This window comes from Accipiter gentilis, chromosome 19 (assembly GCF_929443795.1).
Source record: "Accipiter gentilis chromosome 19, bAccGen1.1, whole genome shotgun sequence".
Lineage (NCBI taxonomy): Eukaryota > Metazoa > Chordata > Aves > Accipitriformes > Accipitridae > Astur > Astur gentilis.
The window spans coordinates 6239924-6263246 of record NC_064898.1 but is presented as its reverse complement, the minus strand read 5'-3'; the positions used below and the strand labels follow the sequence as shown (position 1 = coordinate 6263246).

Below are 23323 nucleotides of genomic sequence, written 5' to 3'. Positions count from 1 at the left end.
ATTTCTTCTCAGCTTTTCCTTATTCCTCAAGCAAAATTGTTTTGGGGACTCAGGCTAGAAATGGAATCATTAAGGCTGACAGAGTATTTACTATAGGCATAACAGACATTGGAATAAGAATCTACCGACAAAGGCAGTTATTTAACTTCCCAACTCGAAAGCAGAAATGTCATAGAAAGGAATCATGGTATGCACCAGCTCTTGGCCTCCCTGTAGGTTCTTTATATTGGTCTAATCAGACCTACTTAGTTGGGATTATATAGAACAAAGTCAGACCCTCTGAGCACGGCTGCATATTAAGACAGTCAAGTTGGAGAATTTTTTTTTTTTAAATAAAGGTAAACAGCAGCATACTGTACACAGATTTTTAACAAAGGAAGGTGGGCAAGGTTTGTTTTGGTTTGGTTTTTTTTGAGGGGGGTTGTTCTTTGGTTTTGGTTTTGTTTTTTTTTAAAGATCAGTTTTAGCATTTCACTTATCAATCAAGTGGCTTTAAAGGATCCACTGGAAAAGAACGCAGCTTGTAAGAGGCAGAGGCAAATCAACTCTAATCAAGAGAGCCCTAAGAACGTGTGGTTTCATAGAATTCTTTTCCTTAGCGAAAGGAGACCTCAAAAGCATCCTCCTTCCTCATTGCCTGCTTGCCAATATGTACAAACAGATCAGGGTGTAGAGCAATCTTCCTCCTCCTCTGAAGTTGCTCTGGGAAATCTAGCCCCTTTTCAGGGCTCAAGAGCCATGTGTAAGTAAGCAAGCTCTTGGCACGTATTGTCAGACAAAGCAGTCTCTAAGACTAGAAAGTCTGAAAGGGCAGTAATTAGCTGTGCCCAAAATTTCTGCAGCGAGCTAATGACGCTAAGAAACTTCCATGTGCTTTTTGAAATCTAATTATAGGAACTCCCTTCCCTGTTCAAGTGGGAAGTTGCTACACAGAGGGAAGAGCTAAACCAGCTTTTTTCTGCTACATGAAGGCTACAGCTACTCCTGTCTACAGACACCAGGGTACTGGTCAACTTGTCAAACCCTAAAAGACTTAGTACTATCTTAGATATTCCCACAAGTTGCCTAAGTAGCTATATTCTGAATGAAAAGGGTAAAACTACCCAAGAAGAATCTTCAAAGCAAGCCAGAAGACAAGAAACATTACCTACCCAAATATTCTCTGACTGTAGTTTTACATACTCCATTTTGAGCAGAACCAGCCAACTTAAAGACAGCAGAGAACAAGACTCCAAGGCTTTAAGCCACAGTAAGGATAGAAAAAAACCAGTAAAAAAGCCTGCTGACTAGCACCATTCAAACTGACAAAACTTTATGGACTGAAAAGGAGAAAGCACCTTTTATCATCTCCAGTCATTTAGGGGCCTGTTTCATCACACAAAGTTCCTTGCTCATCTTAACTAGCCTGACAAGTTAAGAATGTTTGCAAGGTCTAGTTTCTCATAGCTAGAGTGGTTCTTAAAGGGGCACCAAAAAGTCCTCCAGTTGTAGATTCCATCTACTCAAAACCAAGTCATTTACAGAAGCACTAGAGAAGTGCAATCTCAGTCGCAAAGCATGTTCTTGAAGTAGACAAGTGACACATCAGGAAATCAACGAGGCACAGAATGACACTTCCAGGGCAGCAATTTCTCAGTAAGCCAACAGAGCTGGAGTGGCAGGGGAAAGCTTCATACTCACATGCCACAGCCACCAGTTTGTAAGAAGCTCTCTATTAGTCCTATGTTGGAAATGAGGAAAAGGAGGGGCAGGACACAATTAGGGAAATTCAGCTTTCCCACTGCATCAGCTGTATCTTTTTATTATCAATAACATGTTTTCAAAAATGGTTTTCTTGTTACCCTGTATTTAGTACATTAAAGGAAAACTTACCTGGAAAACTCCAGCACGTTAAGAATTTCAAAGGTTTTTTCTTTTCCCAGCTACAAAAGAAAGCATGTATTATAATAATTTGTAGTATAGTTACATGTGCAAACATACAAGTTGGTTAAACACCTTTGTTCACACATCCCAGTGTACATACAATGTGGTAATAGCTCCCTCTGCTGGTAAAAATGACGTAGAGCTCTATTCAATGAAGGCATTCTAATCTTACTTGACTATCTAGCATTGCAGCATCCTCCATTTACTATTTTTACACCATTTCAAGGAACGAATATCTTACTCCAGAAGGGTAAGCATCCTCTGAAAGTTAAGCTGCATATTTATTTCTAGCAGCTATCAACCAAGAGACATATTACAGACAGTGAGCATTATTCCAAGTTAATGTAAACATGCCATCCAGATCTGGTATTACAATAACCTTTGTATGAACTGCCTTAGCATTTCTTTTACTTGAGTTTACAATCATATTAAATTATATTTTTTTGTGGCAAAAAATGATTAACTGAGGAGTAATCCCTGTTATCATCAACAACTGTTTACTGGGGTTGAACATGAGCAACTTCAGAAAGGAAAAGGATTTCAAAACACCTTGTCTTTGCCTTTCTTGTTGTATGATGGAAGGAGCAGTGGAAGTTACTGGAGTCTTGAAACTCCAGCGGTAGTCGTAGCACGTGGTTAAAGAAAGGGCTGTAGCAAAAACTAATTGCAGTACAGAGTTATGTCCTACAAGGCACAAATCAATTCAGCAATAACCCCAAGACCAAAAGCCACCTCAAGCCCATGTTACGTGTACTGCCACTGACATAGGCAATGAGGAGAAGCAGGAACCTCTGGGAATGAAAGCTTTTGTTCCTGGCTAGAGACTGGCCATGCTCCCAACTTGGCACGTGTGAGTATAAAACTGAGCCAGGTGGGCCTGGGTCTTCTCACAGAAGAGAGAAGAGCCTAGACAGCTCTAGATGACACTGCTCATCCTAAGCTCTTCCCCCTTAAACTAAGAAGCAGTTTTCTAAGAAGTTGTAAAAAGTTTGTGACAAGTCCCAGGAAGATGTATGTTTTAAGTGCTTAAAGGCTTAGTAGTGTACCAAGAAACTTGAAAGTGAATGCATCTGAGAGAAAGAACAAAAATACATCTATTATTCTTAATGACCACCCTACTAGCTACACCTGTGTAAATCTGGAGCCACTTCAGCTTAGACTGCAACTTAAGTCATAATGTGACCCCGCGGGTTTGAGACTGCCTATGTCAACTCTAATCTATTAACTATACACCCCTGCATACAGAGCTTGTTAAGCAGATATATCTTCTACAGAAGATCTTACTCAGAAGAAAAGTTACATTTTAATACAAGAAATCAAACATTCAGAAATACAGTAACCATTAAACATAATTGAAGGTCACCCAGACACGTAAGTTTCCTTCTAATGTGAGTGTTCTCATCTGTGCTTCCCAGACAAGGGAAATATTCTTCAGGCACAACTGCTGTCACTTGCCATACAAGCTTGCAACTTCCTATTGCCCACGCCACACAAAAGGACAAAGGGCTTTGCATCTAAAAAACAGAGCAAGATGACTTTTCCCAGTCTGCAAAAGCCTTTCACATGTAGCACCCTGAAGGCCCTATAAAGCATAACTTAAAAGAATCACACAGGAGACACTTATGCTCTGCATGAGCTTGGCACTCTGTGCCACATGCATCTACTACTTACCGCATCAATAATAACCGAATGTGGAGTCCGTCCTGTGAAGACATAACCAAGTTTTTTTGCTCCTTTCACTAAAGCCCCTTCATCTGCCAATACAAGAAAAGCTTAGGTTTAATCTGGTGTGTAGAAGAGGCCTGTAAAGCCCATACTTAAATCTGCCACACTGCCAAAACACAGAAGCCCCCTTTTTCCCCACGTACTCTGCCACCTGTAGAGTAGCTCTGAACACACGTCCAGAAGAACATCCACATTTTAGTCCTACAAAGGCCATGCAATATCACCCACACAAATTTCATATTCAATCTGTATAAAATATCCTGTTTCATATTCAATCTGTATAAAATATCCTGTAATTATTAAGCATTAAACTCTATTGTTGTGGACAAGACATACTTATCTACATGAAAAGGGGGAAATACCTGTTCTGAAAACAAGATCAAAGCTATGTTATTCTGAATTCCGAAAACATACATTTAATCCCTTTCCTGCTGTAAAGGCACTAAGATCAAGTGCTATAGAAATACAGCATTGTCTTCTGAGGACTGAACTGGGCTGTGTCATTCAGAGGTCAAATAACCCAGATGAAACCAGAGCCAACACCTCTACCTCTAGTAGGTAGTTACAGAGCCTCATTTAGTTTAGTGGGTTTAGTGCCCAACTCAAGCAACCCGAATGTCTCTAAAGCTCCCTTGTTTCCTCACAGCTCATGAACTGTGACCAGAGCTGCCTTACATGGGCTCTTCAGGCGCTCTATTAGGACATAAATCAGAAATGATGCTCCTCCATCACTCAATACATCACTACAACAATTCTAGAAACATCCTCAGTAACAGAGATAAATTTGATGGTGAGCAGGGCCCTGCTGTTCTGCATTTTGGCCCTGCCTACCTCCTTTGCTACCTCTGTGCTACCTGAAAGAAAGAAGAAATGGGTGAAGGGCAGGCCCAAATACAGCCAAGACTCTGCTCTTGGTTGTATTGTGTCATGTATCAGCACAGATCAAGACAGGAATCTACTAGATCAAGAAAAACAGTTTACACTCATGCCAAATAGCACAAGTAACTCTTCCTGCAGAAATAAATCAGTACTTCCATAGTTCAGCTCTATGTACTAGAAGTTTTACTTTTGCTTTTCACCCCTGCAGAAAGGCTAGAGTAGAAGGTCTCACAAGAGCAAAAGGAATCATAAATCCAGCCTAGCTCTGCAAAATCATCATGGACTTTTTTAGAAGACATTTTATAAAAAGAAGACATTTTATAGAAGACATTCAAAAGCAGTGTGCACTAATGACAGCAGATGCCAGATCTACTGCTAGCATCATGGGGGACATCTTGCTTTCAAAATCCATGACCTTTATGGAAACTTCTGGACCTTCCTTCCACCTACTCCCTCACTCCTTCCCTCCCAAAAAAGAAAGCAATGACCAACCTGGAGAGGAGGCCTGGTAGATTATTTTATTTCCTTGTCTCTCAGGAACAACAGTATGACACACGGCCAGCAGAGTGAGGAACTCCTGTATATGCACAGCTGTGGGCTAGACAGGACATCAGAAGAGTCAGGTTTAGTATTACACACAGATTAGGAGGCAGCTGCTCACTAACCTGAGACCTCTTCAGTACCACAGACAAAAAAAATATTCTGTTTTCTATTTATGGTAGTTGTCTTGGTCCCAGAACATCAATACAACAAAGTTAAGGGCCAGCTTTAATGAAGTAGAGCACTAATGATAAAGACCTCACTTGACTTGCAGAGAGCTGGGAAACCAGAATATTCCCCCATCCCCCCAAACATAAAAGCACTAGTGTTCTATCACCCCAAGCTTTATATAGGCAAAGATGTCTGCCACAAGATGCTGATGATAATCAAGCAACAGGGAATACTACTTTGGGAGCTTCCACAACAGCTTTCAATAGATTGACAGTAACCACATTGGAATTACACTCATTGCAACAGCACCCTTAGTGATGAACATCCAAGCTGACAGCAGCTGATGAGCCAGTAGAAGGCAACATCATGTGCTCTTCCACAGGAACACATCATCCAGCCAAGCTATCATCCAGCTAAGCAGAAATTTGATCAATGGTCCGTACACATTCAGCATCGTGAGAACGCACAGTATGAAACCTTGTGCACATACTGCGTAGTCACCAGCCATTCCAAAGTGCTTAAAGAGACACCAGGTCTACAGCTCACTGAAGGTGCTACGGCACCTAAATCACAGGCCCCTGATCAGCAAATTGTGGCAAATGTAGCTACAGTGACTGGAAATGGAATCCCCCATCCCATTCTTCGCTCCTTTCCACTCCTGCCTCTGGCACAGCATTTCTGGTCTCACAGCAGTCAGGAATGGTACTCAGCTGCCCAGCTCACAACCTGCCATACTGAATTCATCCAGAGTTCACACAGATCTTTAAGACGCTTGGCTGAAACAACTGAAGGGAACAGATGTTCAACTCTGCTACATTCTTAACATCCACACTTGGTAGCATCAGTATCTTACATCACAGCAGTTGTTTGCTCAGTGACTGAGTCAGACATGCACTTAGCCGTTCTACCTTCACAGAAGCCTTAGCTGACTTGGCAAACCCTCACAAAATTTTTGCATATGAACGTATCATCTAGATTCCAAAGTTTTCATTAGCATAGCATATTTTGCATATACTCTGTCTTAACAAAGCTACGACAAATTCAAGATCATTACAAGAGCGTTAGCAGAAGGTCAGGCCAAAACCCCACTACTGTAATATTACTGTAATATTAAGAACAAGATCAGATGAAGAATCCTAAAAGATTCTAGTAAAACAGGATCCAAGTTTGCGGGTTTTTTAAACAGTTAATTAAAAGATGCTTCTACACAATTTATTCTGCTAGTGTACACCAGAATGTTTCACAACAGAAAAAAGGCTACAATGTTCAAATGAAACTTTTTCAAGTGAAAAATACATGCCTCCAAAAGTCCTCTGTTGTGAGATACTTGTATTACATGTACTTTTCTAAAAGTACATGCAGTACACAGTTATTTTAGAAAATCCTTTAATCACACATAACTACCAAGACATTAAAGATTCCTCCATTTCCCACTCTTAGAGGGGCACTTCAAATTCAACTTCTCACAATTAGCAGTGAGATGAGCATAATCCCAACTGGCTCTCAGACATATCAATGCTTCTCTCCCCAAGTCAAGCTATGTGACAAAAACAAAACCAAAGTTTTGTTCCATCTCAGGTCCTGTTTCAGGGTCAAGACCAAGAATGGGCAAAAATTGTTGAGTTTGTTTTTTCAGTATGTTGCACACAGCCTACATACTTGTGTAACAGAAGGATGCACTGGCAATAGCAAGGTTTAATTAGTAGGAAGTGAATTACTATCAAAGCAATGAAACAGTGGCAGTTGGCAAACGTGTTCAACACAAACAAAAAGTAAGCATATCAAGAAAAAATGTAATAAAAATACTAAAGATGCAACTTATTTTCTTGTTTTACTTCAGGTGTACTTTATCATTAATATTTTCAAAATAACTGTTTCACACAGGACCTTTATCTTTGCATACAGAAACTTCTGAATTGTATGGTCACACACCACTACAATAACAACAGTTGTAGCTTTTGACATGCTGGAGTGCAGAGGCTGTGTTCAAGAAAGTGAACAGATGGAATATAATCAGAGAATAGTGTGCAAAATGTTAAGTCGACAGCAAATTACTGGTCAGGAAGTTACTGCTGCTCCATTATTTCCAGTGAAAGCAATGAAAGTTTTATCTCCATCTCAAAATGCACAACCTGCCAGATTCTCATTTCAGCATCCGTTGCTGCAGACCTTTGATGTCCTCCTTACACTTGTGTCACCTAGCCCCTTACACCCCTTCATAGTACATGTTCTATCAGCTGGAAACAACCTGTCTCCGGTAATGTCACAGATTTTAATCCTTCCTATGTATTTATTTCTGCTTTGAAGCCAGCAATGTAATTTGTTGCTGTCTTGGTATTTTCACGGCTCACAATGTATAAAGTGGCAATCTTCCAATTCTATAGCAAGTGATCACCAGAGGCCCAGCTTATCACATCAGCTCCTCCACACAGCTGTCATTTGTTTCCTTTCTGTATTGTTCCAGCACTGACAAAATATTTGTTGCACTGGCATGAATCAGGATAGGCCATTCAAATTCCTGCTTCAGAACTGTGAAGAGAAATATCATTAATGGCTTCTGTGGCAATACATCCCTTGCACCATGCCAAGTTTAACCCCAGCAAAAGACAGAAGTCCCACAGGTTAACTGATTGTGCTTTATTGCTTATTTTCCTCTATTAAAGCAAGTCTCTGCCATTCTAGAACTCCAATTCTTACTGATGGTCTCTGTGAGACATTCCTTGCTTCCTCATTTGTTAAGCTCAGCTCTATTTCTTCCCACCCCGTTTTCCTCCTTTTCTATTTATCTGTAGCAGGAACAAAGTTGGCATATTTTAGTCTCTTGTTCATCTGTCCACAGGTAGCTCTCAGTTTAAGTGCCTTCTCCCCCTATTTTTTCTCCCTGCGTGCCAACAGCTCTGGGTGAAAGCAATTGCTTCTCTTTCTCTCCGTCTTCTCCAAAGATCCATGGAACATATGGTGTACAACCACCTGCACACCAGCAATAAACCCCACTCGCTAAACTTACTTTGCACACTGGCCCAACAAGCTGAGAACTACAGACACGCTGAGACAGTCTCATATTTCTGGAAGCAATTTCTCAATTGTTATCTACCAAGCATTATCTAGACTGAAAGCAAAGTTTCCCTATCTAGAAGGCACAACATTATCTATTATCAAGCAGGGCACAGACCACTGATCAGGAAGCTGTATAACAAGTTTTCATCCCTTTGTGTTCTCCCTTACTCAGAGGGAACAAAACACTGAGTCTAAACTCAGTCTTTCAGGGAGCAAGCTGCATTCTGCAGAGCAATGTATCTGCACGTTTGTCATGCATGTCCTTATCTGGGCCTCCTCACTCTAAAGACAGAAACTGCATTACTCTAGCCAACTGGTCACAGTCTGATAAAATTACGAGGAAGTTGCATGTGAAGTTAAAGACATTTATTCATCTCTCCTTTCACTTGTAGCAGTATCAGATCAGTGCCTCTATTTAGAGTATTTCCAGATGAGCAGGACTGACAAGTTTTTTTGGCCAAATGGCCTAAAAAGTGGCCAATGGGCTATTAAGGCACATTAACAGCTTGAGCTTACTACTTTACATGAACGTGGCACATTCTGCCAAGGACAGCTAGTAAAATACTCATCTACTTCATTAACAGGGAGAATTATGATTCACCATCTTAGAAATGTGAAGTTCCTACTGTTTTGTTCATTCAAATACCTGGAAAACAATGTGAAGATCAGTCCATGTTGGACATGTCTAGAATAATGGAGCTGCTAAGGCTGGAGAGGATCAGGATATTTCAGGCACAGACTCAAAGAAAACATTAACCAGTGTTTGAGAATCAACCAAGTTAGATGCAAGTTTATCTTGTCCAAAGCCACTGAAATACGACCTATAATTAAAGATACTGCCTTGGACTTGAGCAAAATTGAAGTACCAAAATCCCATGCACAATTAAGGGCAAAAGCAGAAGAGTGAAAAAAGTTTCTCACCAAGCTATGACAATTTGTCAGCTATAAAACAGTATGTTTTGGCAGTTTTCAGGCAACAGTTACTTTCTGAACCAAAGCCTCCCAGAGGTTCTCACCACCTGAATGTATTTTCCCCTACTGTATTTTAAATTCCGGTTTTTCATTCCAGTAGTGATCTTTTTCTTGTTCTGCTTTCCTAAGGAATTAAAAATCAGCTGATTATAGTGGTCATTTCAAAGCTTGATGGGACGAAAGCCTCAGTTTCCACTCACTTCATGAAAAAAGCAGACATGCTGGAGACGTAACTGAACACTTTCATTGCAGTAAAGGTTCAACATGAGCACAACAGTTATCTGTTCTGCCTGACCAGATGCTTAACTACTCATCACACATACTCACTACATCAATTCATGCATCTGCAGCTATACAACGTGCCTGCTGCTTCTTGCCCAAGAGGTAATTTGTGGGCCACAGAACAGAGTTGATATACAGACAGGAATTAGTGGAGAAAGTTCAGTGAGAATCCAGGGAGATAATAGAGAAGTCTAGGATGAGATCCAAGTTTTAGTTCTTTTCCTTCTTGACTTACTTCCCTGCACTCATGTCATCAGGGTAAAAAATAACCCCACACCAAACAGGCTTGCATCCCCATGGTGAGTTTATTCACAGCACGTGTGCAACTCACAACCACCAAGATAAAGACCATGTAGCCTATTCACCAAACTTTCTTTTAAGTTTTTGGAAATAACTGATCTTTTCTTATTCTAATAAGAGTTTACACTGTTTTCCTTGTAGAAACAAGTCAGCATCATACTCTTGGCACTGCTGCACCATTCATCAAACAGAAGCTGTTACAAAGAAAAAGCATAGGCAGACAAACCTAGGTACTTTATTCCACATTAAAATCCCAGAGAAGCTAAGCAATAGCTCCCCATGTTTTCAAGACAAGTTATTTTTCCTTGGAACACTTCCTGCGAGGCAATAATTCTTTGACTGTTACTCAAGAGTGGACTTGGCCACCAGTCACTCTATACACACCAGTGGCCCAGAAGAGCTATGAAATTTAGAGGCAATGCAGGATGCTAAAAACCTTCCTAGCAGATGGAAGACAGTCTCATGAGAACAAGTACAGTATTTTTTGTTTTCAACCTGGAAAGAAAGTTACTTGGCATTGAGACAGCTCTAAACTAACACTTGCGACTGGACTGAAAAAAATAAAATCTTCAGGACCAGAGCAAAGAGCACTTACTGAGTGTTTGTGAGAGATGGCACACTGACAACTGCAGATGCAAAAGGCAAATGTTTAAAGGGAATTCATTGCCCAGCTGAGTACAGCACCATCTGAACCCGCAAGGCAGCTTGTTCTACAACACTTCAGTTTTAACACCTAGTTCACTAAATGAGTAAAGACTGTCAGGCATCTGTAAACGGCATTCACAGCTCTCTACTAGCTGTGAGAACTAAGACACTAAGGAGCTTGAAGTACAAGGGAGCAGTTTGTGCACCTTAACAGCTGACCTCCTGCAAAAAGCTACTGGGCTAGAAACACAGGACTTCCCTCTCCCACTATCCTGGAATCCAGCCCTCATCCTACTGATGAGGTTTGACAAAAGGATCTTAACTTCCTAAGCAAACTGTCACATGTAGTCCTTGCATTCTTGTGTCTTGTGCTAAATACACCACTTGTCAGTGGGTGGCATCCATCTCTCCAGCAGTCAGGCTCCAAAAGATATCTTTGGCCTACACAAGGTACACCTTAGTTTTACCAGCCAGAAGTTTCCCCACTGATTCTCCAAGGGCTGAGTTCACAGTGTGCTCAGCCCTACTCAGCTGTGCAATGACAACAGTATTTACTTGTTCAAGTTGCCAGCCAAAAAGAAACTAGATACATAAATGTTCAGGATGCAAAGAACAAACACTTCTATCTGAGCTGTGTAGACTAAGCGACACTTGAGAAAGCTACCAAAATCCTTTATTTGCCTGATAAAACAGCAAATATTCGATCTCCCAAAGTGGAAGCTCTACCCAGAGAAGATCAAAGAATTAGAGATATCCCAAAGCTGAAGAACCATATCAAGGCTAGATTAGAAACTCCATCTCACAGACCATTTGATACATGTCCTTTCTGCTGAGTCTATTAGCGTACCAAAGCACTTCCCTGGATAGATGCCTAAAGCAACAGTGAAGAAGAGCTCAAACACACTTTACCTGTAGCCTGCACCTAAACCAGTAGCCTCCCATTCAGAAGGAGGAGTACCTGGAGTCAGCAACTCCCATAAACCATAACTGTAGCCATATATAAACAAACAGAACACAAAAGAACAGGAGGCAACCCAACTGCAAGTGATGTGCAGTGGGAAGTTCTTCCAGTACAGACGATTACAAAAGCCACACAGGAAACCAGTATGTTATTGTGGCAGGGGCACCATCCTGAAGGTCAGAGCACAAGAGCCACCTTTAGGCTCTATCACCCTGAGGAATACGTAGTGACATTCAAAGTAATTAAATATTCCTTCAGGCATTTACACCATGCTGCATTTCAACTTCTTAAGTACTGTAAAGCAAAAGAGAAAGTAAAGCTTTGCTGCACAAAACCAGTATGTTATAACAACATTTTAGATGCTCATACTAAACTTAACCAGCCCAGTTACAGAAGTCACACTAAGGACAGCAATCAGCTAGTTGAGTTTGTCATTCAAGTTTGTGCTTGCCAATGCCCAGATCCCCTACTGTAAAAACAGCTCCTGCAGAATAAAAGGGTCATGTTTTTTGCAAGTGATTTAAATTGTCTGATGTCCAGTCAGACACTTCATAGCTGCAGGGCTTCTGAATAAGCAACGAACTAACGCTCTTCTAAGGACTAGGTCCCTTCATGACACAATTGGCTAGGCTAATTTTGCTAATCACTCAGTCTCAGGCTAAGCTTAAGCTTGCAATTAAGTCCCATCTCTTACATCCTTTAGGTAACTGGAGTTCCCAACATTTACAGTATTTAAAGCGTCTCCACACTAGAACCTCCTTACAATGCTCTGGATTACTGTTAAAAATGGTATTTTAAGTGTAAGTATGTTTGAACACTCCAAGTATATTTTTCTTTTGAAGAATTACAATTTCTACCATCATTTGCTACAAGACACTATCTTCCATACACACTAGCATATATGAAGCTATTTTATAGCTAGCTGTTGCCCATAGTGATACCATTGTTTCTTTAATTCAGTAGTAAGACAAGTGGGCAGAATGGGGTTGGGGGAGCTCTTTTGTTTTCTTTCTGCACTCTGTGCTTGCATGACACACCCATAGAGCAGACTTGATCACTCAACTAGACTTGTTTAGCATTCGATTCCAGAGAGGCCTAGAACAGGGCGTTTAAGAGCCATGATATTCAAAGAGTAGACTCACATGGTCATTTTCAATGTTTTGCAGCAGTCTTGGGTCATCAAATTCACACGATTCACTGGTGGAAGGAGGTAGCTGGCTGCAGAGCAAGACAAGCATATTGAAACATAACAGTGGCAACATTTCCAGTCTTACTACTACATCCATTTTGTTGGGAAGCAAAGGAAAGACAAAGTAGGATTCCACTGTCCTTGAAAGTATTGTGAAAAGATCACATGAGTAAAGCACAAAGTGCTGAAAATGAGCAATAATTTCTTCAGAACACCAGCAAGAAACCCAGAATGGTTATGCTTGAAAGTGTATTTGAGCAGATTCAAGTGTCAACACACTTCCTAGGACAGATAGAGAAGCAGCTTGTAATTGATTTCAAGGTGACTTGCTTTTAAGATAGGTCAAAGATCAATATCCCTAAGCTCCCTCTCTAGTCAAGAGAGTTCTGCTTCAAGTTGATACCTGGAGAATTTTAAGCTCCTCCACAGAATTTTAAACTCTTCCACAGAACTGACTAGAGAAGAAGCGTACAAGGAGAGAGAAGATGGCAATGAAGGAGACAGCAACATAACAAAAGAGAGGCATCTGCAGAAATCACATCTCAGCCAAAGTGGCAACATACAATCATATCATATCACCTTCCTAAAAGGTGATCATAAAAATGAGATGGACCAGTGGAAAAGCCTGACTTAGTTCATCAGAAGGTGGCCAACAGCAGTGTCCACCTGTTCCTTGGCTAGGAACCCACTTAACTGTATTTGCCAAAGCCACATCAGCCCTCTCTGGCTCTTCCCCCTCTTCCTGTTAATCTGAACATGCTACAGTGACACCTGCATAACACTTCTGGGTTTCCACTCCTTTTTGTGGAATGGGACAGACCCGTCACCTCTACTCATTAAATCTCTGAATAAAAAGGAGTTGTCCTCTTGACATGCGACACCTCCAAATCAAGCTCCTTCCTGGTTTAATAATTAAAACATAGCACTTTAATAAAGAAGTTCCTTTTCTTTTCCTTGTCAGGTTTGAACTTAGTGATTGCAAAGATCAACATTCAGTTTCTAGCTAAAGGTAAGGTCACTGCAAAGGTTACTCTTAGCTTCCAACTTGGTTGTCTGCAATTATAAATAAGCACTGCATTAGCATGCATCCAAGCCACCCCAGCCACTGCCTATTCCTCACCCACCATCTCTCTATGCAGAAGAGAAGATCCATCACCACCCACCAGCTCTGCATTAGGCTCCTGCTGGAAGAGCATTTTACTCAAACATATTGCTCCCTTGAGCTTCTTCTAGTCCCTAACTGGAAAGAAGTCTTTATATAAGTTGTCCCCACTCTGCTATACAGAACACAAACATCTTAGAATATATTTACCTGAAGTCTTCTGATGAACGTTCTCTTTCCAGTTCAGGAAAGTGACTGAGGAATAGAAAAAGAAAAAAAAACACAAACCAAAACACCACATTTATTCCACTTCCCAAGCCAAAAAATAGGTAGAAGGTGAAGATCAATGAGTCATCACACATACAAACATATGCTGTAACCATGGGTTCAGCTGTTCAGAAATTTGAACTCAGTTTTCTGCCTTTTGATGTAACTAATTTAACCTTTGAATTTCATGGTAGCTAACTTGCACAGAGATCTTCAGACTACCCATTTAAAACTAAGCAGAAACAAAGATTTAGTATTCAAGACTCAAAAGGCCAAGTGCTACAAAATACTGGCATAACTCAAAGGGATCCTTTTGACAGAAACAGAACAAAACCAGTAAGGAGGTATCCCTCCTGTGCAAGGAATCTTTAACTTTACAACTACAATTACAGCTACATGGTTGTAATGAAATGCTGGTTCATCTGAAGAAGTCAAAGAAACATGACTGACATGATTGACATGACTACCCTTGGGCTGCATCTTCTTCCCTCTGGAAAGGACAGAGGTTATTTAGCACTTCTGGTTTAGTTTACATCAGATAAGTTAGGAAACAAGTTTTCTTTACTACATGTAAAGTACTCCCCAGGTTTGCATTTCGTAATTTGGGTTGCAGGACATAAAAATGAAAGCTATTAACTGAGACCACAAAGTATACTAAAATACAAATTGAAGAACAGAATGTTGTAATCCTGTTCTGATATAAATGTACCATTAATAAGCACAGATTAAACTACAGAGTTTCTAAAAAAGTCATACCTACCCATATGTCACTCCAGCAATACTACATTTCTTAAAGTTCATGATATTGCATGTTAGAGTACCTGTTTTATCAGAAAACAGGTATTTTACCTGAAAGACAAAAAAGCCCAATTTTCAACTTGCAAAGTCACAAAACTCGAAAGTGGAAAACAGATTAAGAATAAGGAAAATTCTGGGAGACATATGGCTCAAATGTCACAGTATTGGCCAATGCAGGCTTATCACAGCTTGGTTTGTCTTGCCAAAGCTACAGGAAAATAATCAGTAAAGTTACTTAATGGCATTATTTCTTCTTTATCTCTAAATGCAGAAAGGCTCAAATAGTAGGTATCAATTGCCAAGGCTCCAGTGTGGTCAGCACAGATGTACTTGCTTGTGCTACGTTAACAATCACCAAATCTTTAAACTGTACTAAGGTCAAACAGCAAGACTGGAAATCAAAACAAAGACTCTTAAGATTGTTGAATCATTAGAATTTAAAACATGGAAGAAATTCTATGTTCCAAAGATCACCAGGAATTTGTCTGAGTTTTTGTTTTGTTGGGTTTTTTTCCTCATAAACAGTCTTGTGCAAGAAATATCCCAGAGTAAGCTGAACTGGTATTCTGCAGGCAAACATAAGCTGCTTTTTCTGGTATCCAGTCATGAGCAGTCCTGAAGTGCAAGACACATAGCCAGTCAGCGCTGCCCAAGCTAATAATCGCTTAATGTAAACAAGTGACTTGTAGCTACAACTTGGAGACAACACCAACACAGCAACACAACTTCTTGGAGCAAGATTCCCACCTTCAACAAGTCACAACAGACTAAACTTAATTGCAGGCTAAATTCCACACTGTTTCACCTCTGCACCAGGTAAGATTTTAAGCCAGCAACAGGTAGAAAGGGATGGTGCTAACATAGGATTTAGCCAATTTAAAGACCAGAATATTTTGTCTAGAGTTGCAAAAAGCTTTTCCTCTATATTTGCAATTCAGTTCAAGAGAGTGTACTATGCTATCAGTTAAGGGATCCTTTAGCTGTGCACTAGACTGCTGCTGAATACAGCATTAGAAATGGAGCCTGTGTAAGTTAGAAGTCAAAGTGGGTACCCAAATATCTGAGGAACTTCAAATCATTAATAATTCTAGCATATAACAAAAATTTAAGATGCACCTGTGAACAAGTAATTCAATTAATGAATCATAAAGTTCAGCCTAGTTACATGGAATCACTAGTAAGTAATTTCTGAAAACAACACATTGGCCAACAATATACATTATGCCACATAATATCGTTTACTTCAAACAAAAACACAACCATAATCTGGAGGTTGATAATTTCACATCAAAGCAATCTAAATACAAATCAAATTTTAACAGTCCTAAGGAAGAGGCCAATCAGATTAAGCAGAAAGAAGATTGACTACCACTCTGCTGAGTAGCACACAGTAATTATTTATTTTACATATGTAAACATTGTCACCAACACTAAATTCACACAAATTATGAACTCATGTGGTTGAGTTACATACTTATGACTGGTGGTCAAGGAAAAAAGCTAGGATTTCTCAATGGTACTACAGTAACCTTGTTTTGGGAAGCCCTTCCATTTTGAAAAAACACTTATTTGCAGAATTTATAACAAATCTCTTATAACAACTATACAGTTGTCTTTACTTAAAAGGCAAATAGAAATGCTTGAAGGAACACAATCTAAATTAGGAATAGAACTGCATTTTTGACTTGCATTTCCTGTGAGGTGGTCAGAAATATGAAGAACTAAGAACACAGGCTGAGGCTGTTGGCCTGCTCTTCAGCCAAACTTAGTCTTGTACATTCTGCTCTGGTATAGAGACTCAGAACCACATAGCATCTCTCCAACACCCTTGAGGAAAAAGTCAGTTTAGAGATAACATAAGAAATAAAGATTCAATTTGCAGGCTTAAAACTATGACCTCATATTTAATCCTGTGATCTCTCATTATTTACTTGTAATACTTGGACTAATGAAAGTAATGATGTCACATTAACCCAAGACACTGAGCAACAGAATAAAGCAGATTTATACAGCATGCTCTCATACCTTCTATCCTCCCAGAACATCTCACAAACATGACACTTAAGAACATGTTGTCTTACCTGCCCAAGTTCCTCATTAAGGTTTGAGGTTCTGGCCATTGCAGGTGTATCTGTTTCAGGATAATACATATCTATGTCCTGAAATGAGAGGAAAAATAGACCTATGCTATGCAAATTAAACACTGAAGTCTCCAGTCTTCTTTTAGTCAGCTCCAGCTTGGCTTGATTAACTTAACTCCATTGGTGGGGGTTCTGAAGGCTTGAGACACACATAGCATCCCAGGCTGAACAGGCATGCCTCCTTTCCAAAGTATACCACCATACTACATGTACATGAGAAAAGCCAGATTTAATTATAGGTAATTATAATTTTCTTCATTTCATCTCTAGTTCAAGAATTCAGTACAGTAGGAAGAAGTTCTAACAGGCATTAGCCATGCTAATCATAGGTCTTCAGTTAAAACAACACAATTAACTCTAGCTACAGCCATGATTGAAGAGACAATTTAAGGGACTCTGAAATCAACTCCTCCTATTACTAGATTTAATTGGGAGAGTAAACAAAACACAGCTGCTATATGAACAAAAGCAGTTTCTCAGATAAGCTAATTAAGACTCTCCAATACATTGTAAGCAGCTCAGAAAACAGACACATTAGACCTTATTTATTTGTATTTTAGAGGAACCACTACAACTTCACCAAAAGTCCAAGGACTAATGCATACGAACACAAGGTGTTCCTCTTGTGTTTGTTCAGCCTAAGAAACATCACTACAGTATTTTTGGTGTACAACTGAAGAGAAACACACTTTGAAGTCAAAGCTTGCCTGAACAGAAGGATCACTGTTCTGTTGCATGAGGCACCACCAACTGATCTCTTTACAGAAATACTATGATTCATACTAGAGATGACCTTGAGGCCAGTCTCAGGATTTAAAAAAAAAAACAAAACAAAAAAAACACAACACAAAAAAACCACACCAGACCCCCCAAAAAGCCCACAGCCCCAAAGTAGTCTAGTCTTTCCCTCTGTTGTGGCTGAGACAGAAGCTATGAAGTACTGAAGAGTTTACAAAAGATATTTACTGAACACGAGTCAGCTGAGAGATCTCCTTCAACCAAAAGAGCTGAGCCTTCCTGCTCATCCTGAAAGCCTAAAATATACAAGAGTGATCATTTGCACAAGGGATCTTCCAAGAACTAAATTTTTTAATTTCCTGTGGAACACAGAATTAATACAGAATAAATCCTCTGAACTTCTCCCTGCCTTTCCCAGAAGCTGCATCAGAAAACTCATCAGAAAATCTGGTAAAGACTTCAGGGTGGTTTGTTGTTTTTTGGGTTTTTTTTTTAATGTCACTTTCCAAAACTGACATTAACACATTTATTCTTGTTACTTACCCAATTTATAAAAAGAGCCTGAGTAAACTTGACAACTTCCAATGTCACCAGAAGACTGATTGGAATAAGGTTGTTGTACAAGATTATAAATGTCAGCAGATTGTATCCAAAGTTGACAGACAGCATTTCTGCGGACCAAAAGACATAAAGACATCAGCAGACAGAAGGCAGAAATCTGAGTGGTACAGCAGTTGGCCTAATCAGATTTAGTAGTGCTAAAATAATCACAAAGCATGTTAAGGCCTAGTATAAGGGCCTTTTTAATATTGATTTTAATAGTACATATATAAAACTCCCCCAGAACACATGCCTGGATACACAGCATATTATGCCAGGTGAAGAAGGGCAAGATTGGCAAGGCTATATATTGGAGAACAGAACACTTTCTGAACAATTTTTGCTAAACAGATGGTGAGAAGTATGATATTCCACATTATAACCCAAATTTAGAGATTTATCTGATGTGTCAACTGCCCCAATTAAGAGCCACCAATATCACTAGTAACATAACTTTACCTTTCAGAAAGTGCCTACTTCTCTCAGCGGAGTTAGAAAACAAAAAATGAAGACTAAAATTTGTTGTAAAATCTGCCAGTACTAGCAGAATTGAGAAGTTAACTCACACTAAAGAAATCCAAGAGAACAAGTTGACTGTTAAACAAACACCTAGTTAATGAACTAAGGCATCCTGCTTAAGCAGAAGAGCTATTATTAACGGTGACAATGGACAAGTTACCCAAGTAAATCTGCCAGCACAACTGGTCCTAAAGGGAAAGGGAAGCATTTACGGACAGCAGGCAGGAATGGACAAGCCTCAGCAGAAACATGGGATGAAGGCTCCTGTTCGTGGTGCTGCCCACAGCCTCTCTTCACATCCTAAGGCTCCGCACGTGCCAGTTCACTTGCCTCAAAGCTTAGGGAAACACTTCAGTCAGCATGCACAGCACCCAGCCCAATGGGGTCACAGCCCACAACTATGGGGTTTTCGGCATTACAAATAATTAGTAAGAAGGCAGGGGAACAAAGCAGGAAGAGAGAAAAGCCCAAAAAAGTTGCTGAAGTCTAATGAAGATCAGAGCAAGACTTGAAGTTTTGACCCTGTGTGGCAGTAGACCCCCTCTGCCAGGAAACGAAACACCTCCGTAACACCCAAGCACCTCCAAGTTTGGGCACACATTAATTCCATATCTTTGATCAGTTTACAGAGAGAATAGAAGCATACTTGATATTGGTAAAGGTGTTTCCAATACAATCCTTACAGAAATTAGACATTTAACAAAAATTTAACATCTACCTGCCTAGTCTGAAAAAGTGTCTTTCACATGTGTGGCAGTTAACAGAAGTGACAGAAATTTTGTGTTCAATTTACAAAAAAGCATCTATATAGACTACTGTATCATCCTCATTTATTACATGTTGCACCTGTTTTATATTAGCACAAGTTCAAGAGTTTGTTCCATCATCTTTTCCAATATTACTTCCACCATTGGGAGACACCAATTTAAGCTTACTCATTAAAAAGCAAGGTGCAGGGTAGGGAAGAAACTTTGAAAGTTGCTGATACTGATACTAGAAGACATTACAACTACCAAAAATTAAGCATCAATAAGGCGCTTCTATGCTCTTCCTGCAGTATTTTTTTTTTCATTACTATCACAACTGCAGTTCTTGAACTGCAGAAGACACCCTTTGCCATCTGTTTTGTGATCACCAACAGAAAGACCATTTGCAGTTTGAGAGAACCGTTTTCAGATCTGCATCTCAAGATGTTTGTAACAACACATTTTATAGCTAACTAATGTAACCCCCTCAAGTCAGAAGTCTACTGGAGAGCAATTTACTTCATCCTTAAGTGTTTGCATAAGACCCATCTTAGATACCTGAACTAATAAATTCAAGGAGTATGAATGAAATCAAATAAAACCCTTTAATAGGCACACTAAGAGATCGGTTTTCTCATTAAAAGTAACAGAAGTCAGAAGCCAAAGACTGAAACTTTATCCAATGAACACAAAGTCATAACATTTAGCATTTCACAGTTTTCTCTACAAGAGCAGATCAAAATTTCTGACTGAAAAACAGCTCAAGAAACCCTTTGCTTCTGTACATGAAGGTAAAGTTGAAGTCAGCATCAAACTGATACCTGCTATCCTGCAGTCAGGTACAGTCAAGACATGATATGTAAGGCAGCAGTACACAACCTGCTCTGAAAACAAATTCATGCATGGTATCTCCACAGAGCTGAAAGAACACCAAATATCCAAGAATAACTCTTGCCCCTCTTCTGTTTCCACCCTGCTCCCTGGATGGTAGTGATATTTACCTAACCTTTAAAAGGTTTTATTAACAGAAGCCTGGCAAGTTCAACTTTGTGAGCCCATTCTCAAAAAAAAATAAAAATATTGGGCTACCAAAAAAGCAACAGGCTTTGTTTCTTGTGTTTGTTTCTTGTTTTATTCATTCATTTAGCAAAGCTAAGGGCCTGGCTGGCCCTGCAGTCTGATACATCCCTAGTACGCTGCCTGCATACTTACTGTTGGAGCCAAGGTACCAGACAACTTCGCCATGTGTTCTGTTCCATAATAAGGCACCTACAGAACTCACAAGGGCCATCACCAGGAGAATGCAGAACAAAACCAGGATCTGCATGTTGGTCACTTTCTCCACATTCGATCTCTTCAGAGGCGCTTTGGTTGAATTCTGAACAGCAGCAGAAAAAAAAAGTCTAGCAATGGCTTACACAAGAGAAAACTGCAGAGGCAAATTCAGTCTTTCTTTTTAGAGTCCATTATAGAACTTGCTACTTCAACTCCACTTAGCTGAATATAGTATACAAAGCTCAACAATATAGTAATAGCAGCCAATACTTCTAATGACTCCAAAACTGATAGGAGATCAGAGTTTTAAAGACCTAGTATGCTCATCTGGCTACCCATCCCAATGAGAGCAAAAGGGAGAAAAACATACACCTTGCCAGCCTCTCCAGGCACTCCCTGCCATTAAGGCAATACAGAGACTGCAGTCTTAACCTAATTATCTCCAAGTGCTAAAGTTGTAGGTGGTCATTACTATATCCTCACCTGTTAAACCTCAGTTTTCAATTTCATCCAGCCACCAGATAAATTAAGATAAAATACAGTTAGTTTTGCTTACACATTGAAGTGTTTTGAGATAAATACCTCAATAAGTATTTACACATGTGCACATGCAATCTCAAGTACAACAGTATCCTTACATTCCTCAAAGCCTCCAGGTCTCAAACAGCTACAATGAATCAAACTATTTCATAAACTCAAATCCAAAAGATAAGTAGAATACAGGAAAAATGAGCAGCTTTATCAGAACATGCTCTAGACCTCCTTAAAAACTTTACCTGCATGAGTTTTGTATCATGTCCTGTATACACAACAATACCCAAGACCCATTGAGTGTTTCTCAGTTGTGCACCCCTTAGCAAGATCTGGTCTGGACCAACAGGAACTGGGCTGCAAAGCAAAAAATATACACGTCTCTCAATTCTTGATAACGCTTTAGTAAAGTAGCTCTCCTTTCAGCCTTACTCACCCCCCTCAAAAAAAACCCAAAACAACAAACCACAAAAGGAAGAAAGTAATATAATGAACTTACATTGTCCACACAACTCAAGAGACCACCGAAACCTGTGCAGGTCTACTCCCTACTAAAGCACAGTAGGGTGAAGGATATACAAGGGAGCCGTTCTAGTTACCCAAAACTTGAGAACTTATGTGGTAGCCATAAGCCTACTCTGCACTTCACCTTGGCTAATACGTTCTCTCTGACATTAAGGACAGAGAAGCATCACACCTGCAAAGAGATCATCCATTCCAAGCACACTATAACCTCCCATATGCCATTAAACAAACACTTTTGGAAAACTGTACTACCTGTGTGATTTTCAAGTGGGATGCCAGCGGTGATCTACTATTCTTGCATCTGTCACAATTCAGCTGCGTTGCCCAAGGAATACAGTTTTTGTGGGGGAAACAGGTACAGCCAGATGAAATCTGTGTGTTCCTAACAACCTGTCAAGTTCTATGAATTCAAGTACTAAAACCAAGTTTTTTCTTTCAGGAGTTGCAACAGATCAAAGTCACACTGATAAACACTCCTGATTCTGGGACCATTTTTCTGCATAGCTCTGCACTTGGTGCAGCCTTTGGCTCTAGTTGAAAGAGAACGGTTTCCCATGTCTTCTGTGTAACTCCTGTAACAAGAAGGCCCTAAAAACTCCAATCATTTCCCCCACTCTTCCTTCTCTTTAGATGTTACTTTTGAAAAAAGGCTACTACAATTCCAAACAAATTAACTCTCCCATAACAAGCAGAAGACTCCATAGGAAGACAGAACTACGTTATCTTATACTGGCAGATGCTCTGACTAACTGTTATTACCCTCCTCTTTCCAAAAACATCCACGTACTCAGTGTTGCAGACTAAAAGCACACAGGAAGCTTTTTTCCTAACCAAATGAATTTATGGCTTTGTTGTCAGGTCAGTACCTTTGACCATCTAAGCGCAAGTTTCCAGTGAAGTCGTAAAGATGACGATTGGGTCCTTCACATTCTATCCTTCCAGATACTTTCATCAATTCTTCTCTTGACTGGAGACTAGCAGTTTGAGACAATCCCTGCAGAAATCAACCCAAAGTAGACTCTTATCAAAAATTCTTATTAGAAGGCAACCTCAGAAAATGGTGTGTTCTGCCAAGATCTAAGATATCAAATGTAATTAAACACGTGGGGGTTTTCTGCTGGAGTTGTTAGCAGCTTTTTGTTTTGTTTGCTTGTTTTTAAACAGGTATTCAAGAACCTTACCCTGCAAGGAAGACTGATTACAGACACATTATGAACCTGCTTATATAGGACTGGTTTAAATCCCTCTACACAAGAGAGTTATATTACCTATATGATCTCTCTGTAACCAAGAGGAAAGTCCCATCCATAAAGCACAAAGTTGCACATGTGCAGGAGGAAGGAAGTAGGAGACAAGCAGTACAAACAGGCCTACCTTCTCTCTCAAAGTATATCTCTGCTGATGTGTTACTGCTGCTAAATATAGTCACTCCTAAGT

At 39.9% G+C, this 23323-nt stretch overlaps 1 protein-coding gene across 3 annotated transcripts in view; it reads right to left on the bottom strand.

Annotated features, from left to right (window-relative positions):
• The window catches only part of ATP8A2 (ATPase phospholipid transporting 8A2), a 350586-nt gene that overhangs the window by 259062 nt on the left and 68201 nt on the right, over positions 1–23323 (bottom strand). For all 3 annotated transcript variants that reach the window (XM_049823013.1, XM_049823014.1, XM_049823016.1), the window contains 11 exons: positions 22753–22880; positions 21607–21718; positions 20768–20933; positions 18234–18361; positions 16893–16970; positions 14774–14862; positions 13957–14001; positions 12598–12673; positions 5020–5125; positions 3595–3677; positions 1873–1922 (listed from right to left, as the gene is read on the bottom strand). In XM_049823013.1, coding sequence (XP_049678970.1) covers positions 1873–1922; positions 3595–3677; positions 5020–5125; positions 12598–12673; positions 13957–14001; positions 14774–14862; positions 16893–16970; positions 18234–18361; positions 20768–20933; positions 21607–21718; positions 22753–22880 — 1061 coding nt within the window. The remainder of the gene's footprint in view (positions 1–1872; positions 1923–3594; positions 3678–5019; positions 5126–12597; positions 12674–13956; positions 14002–14773; positions 14863–16892; positions 16971–18233; positions 18362–20767; positions 20934–21606; positions 21719–22752; positions 22881–23323) is intronic.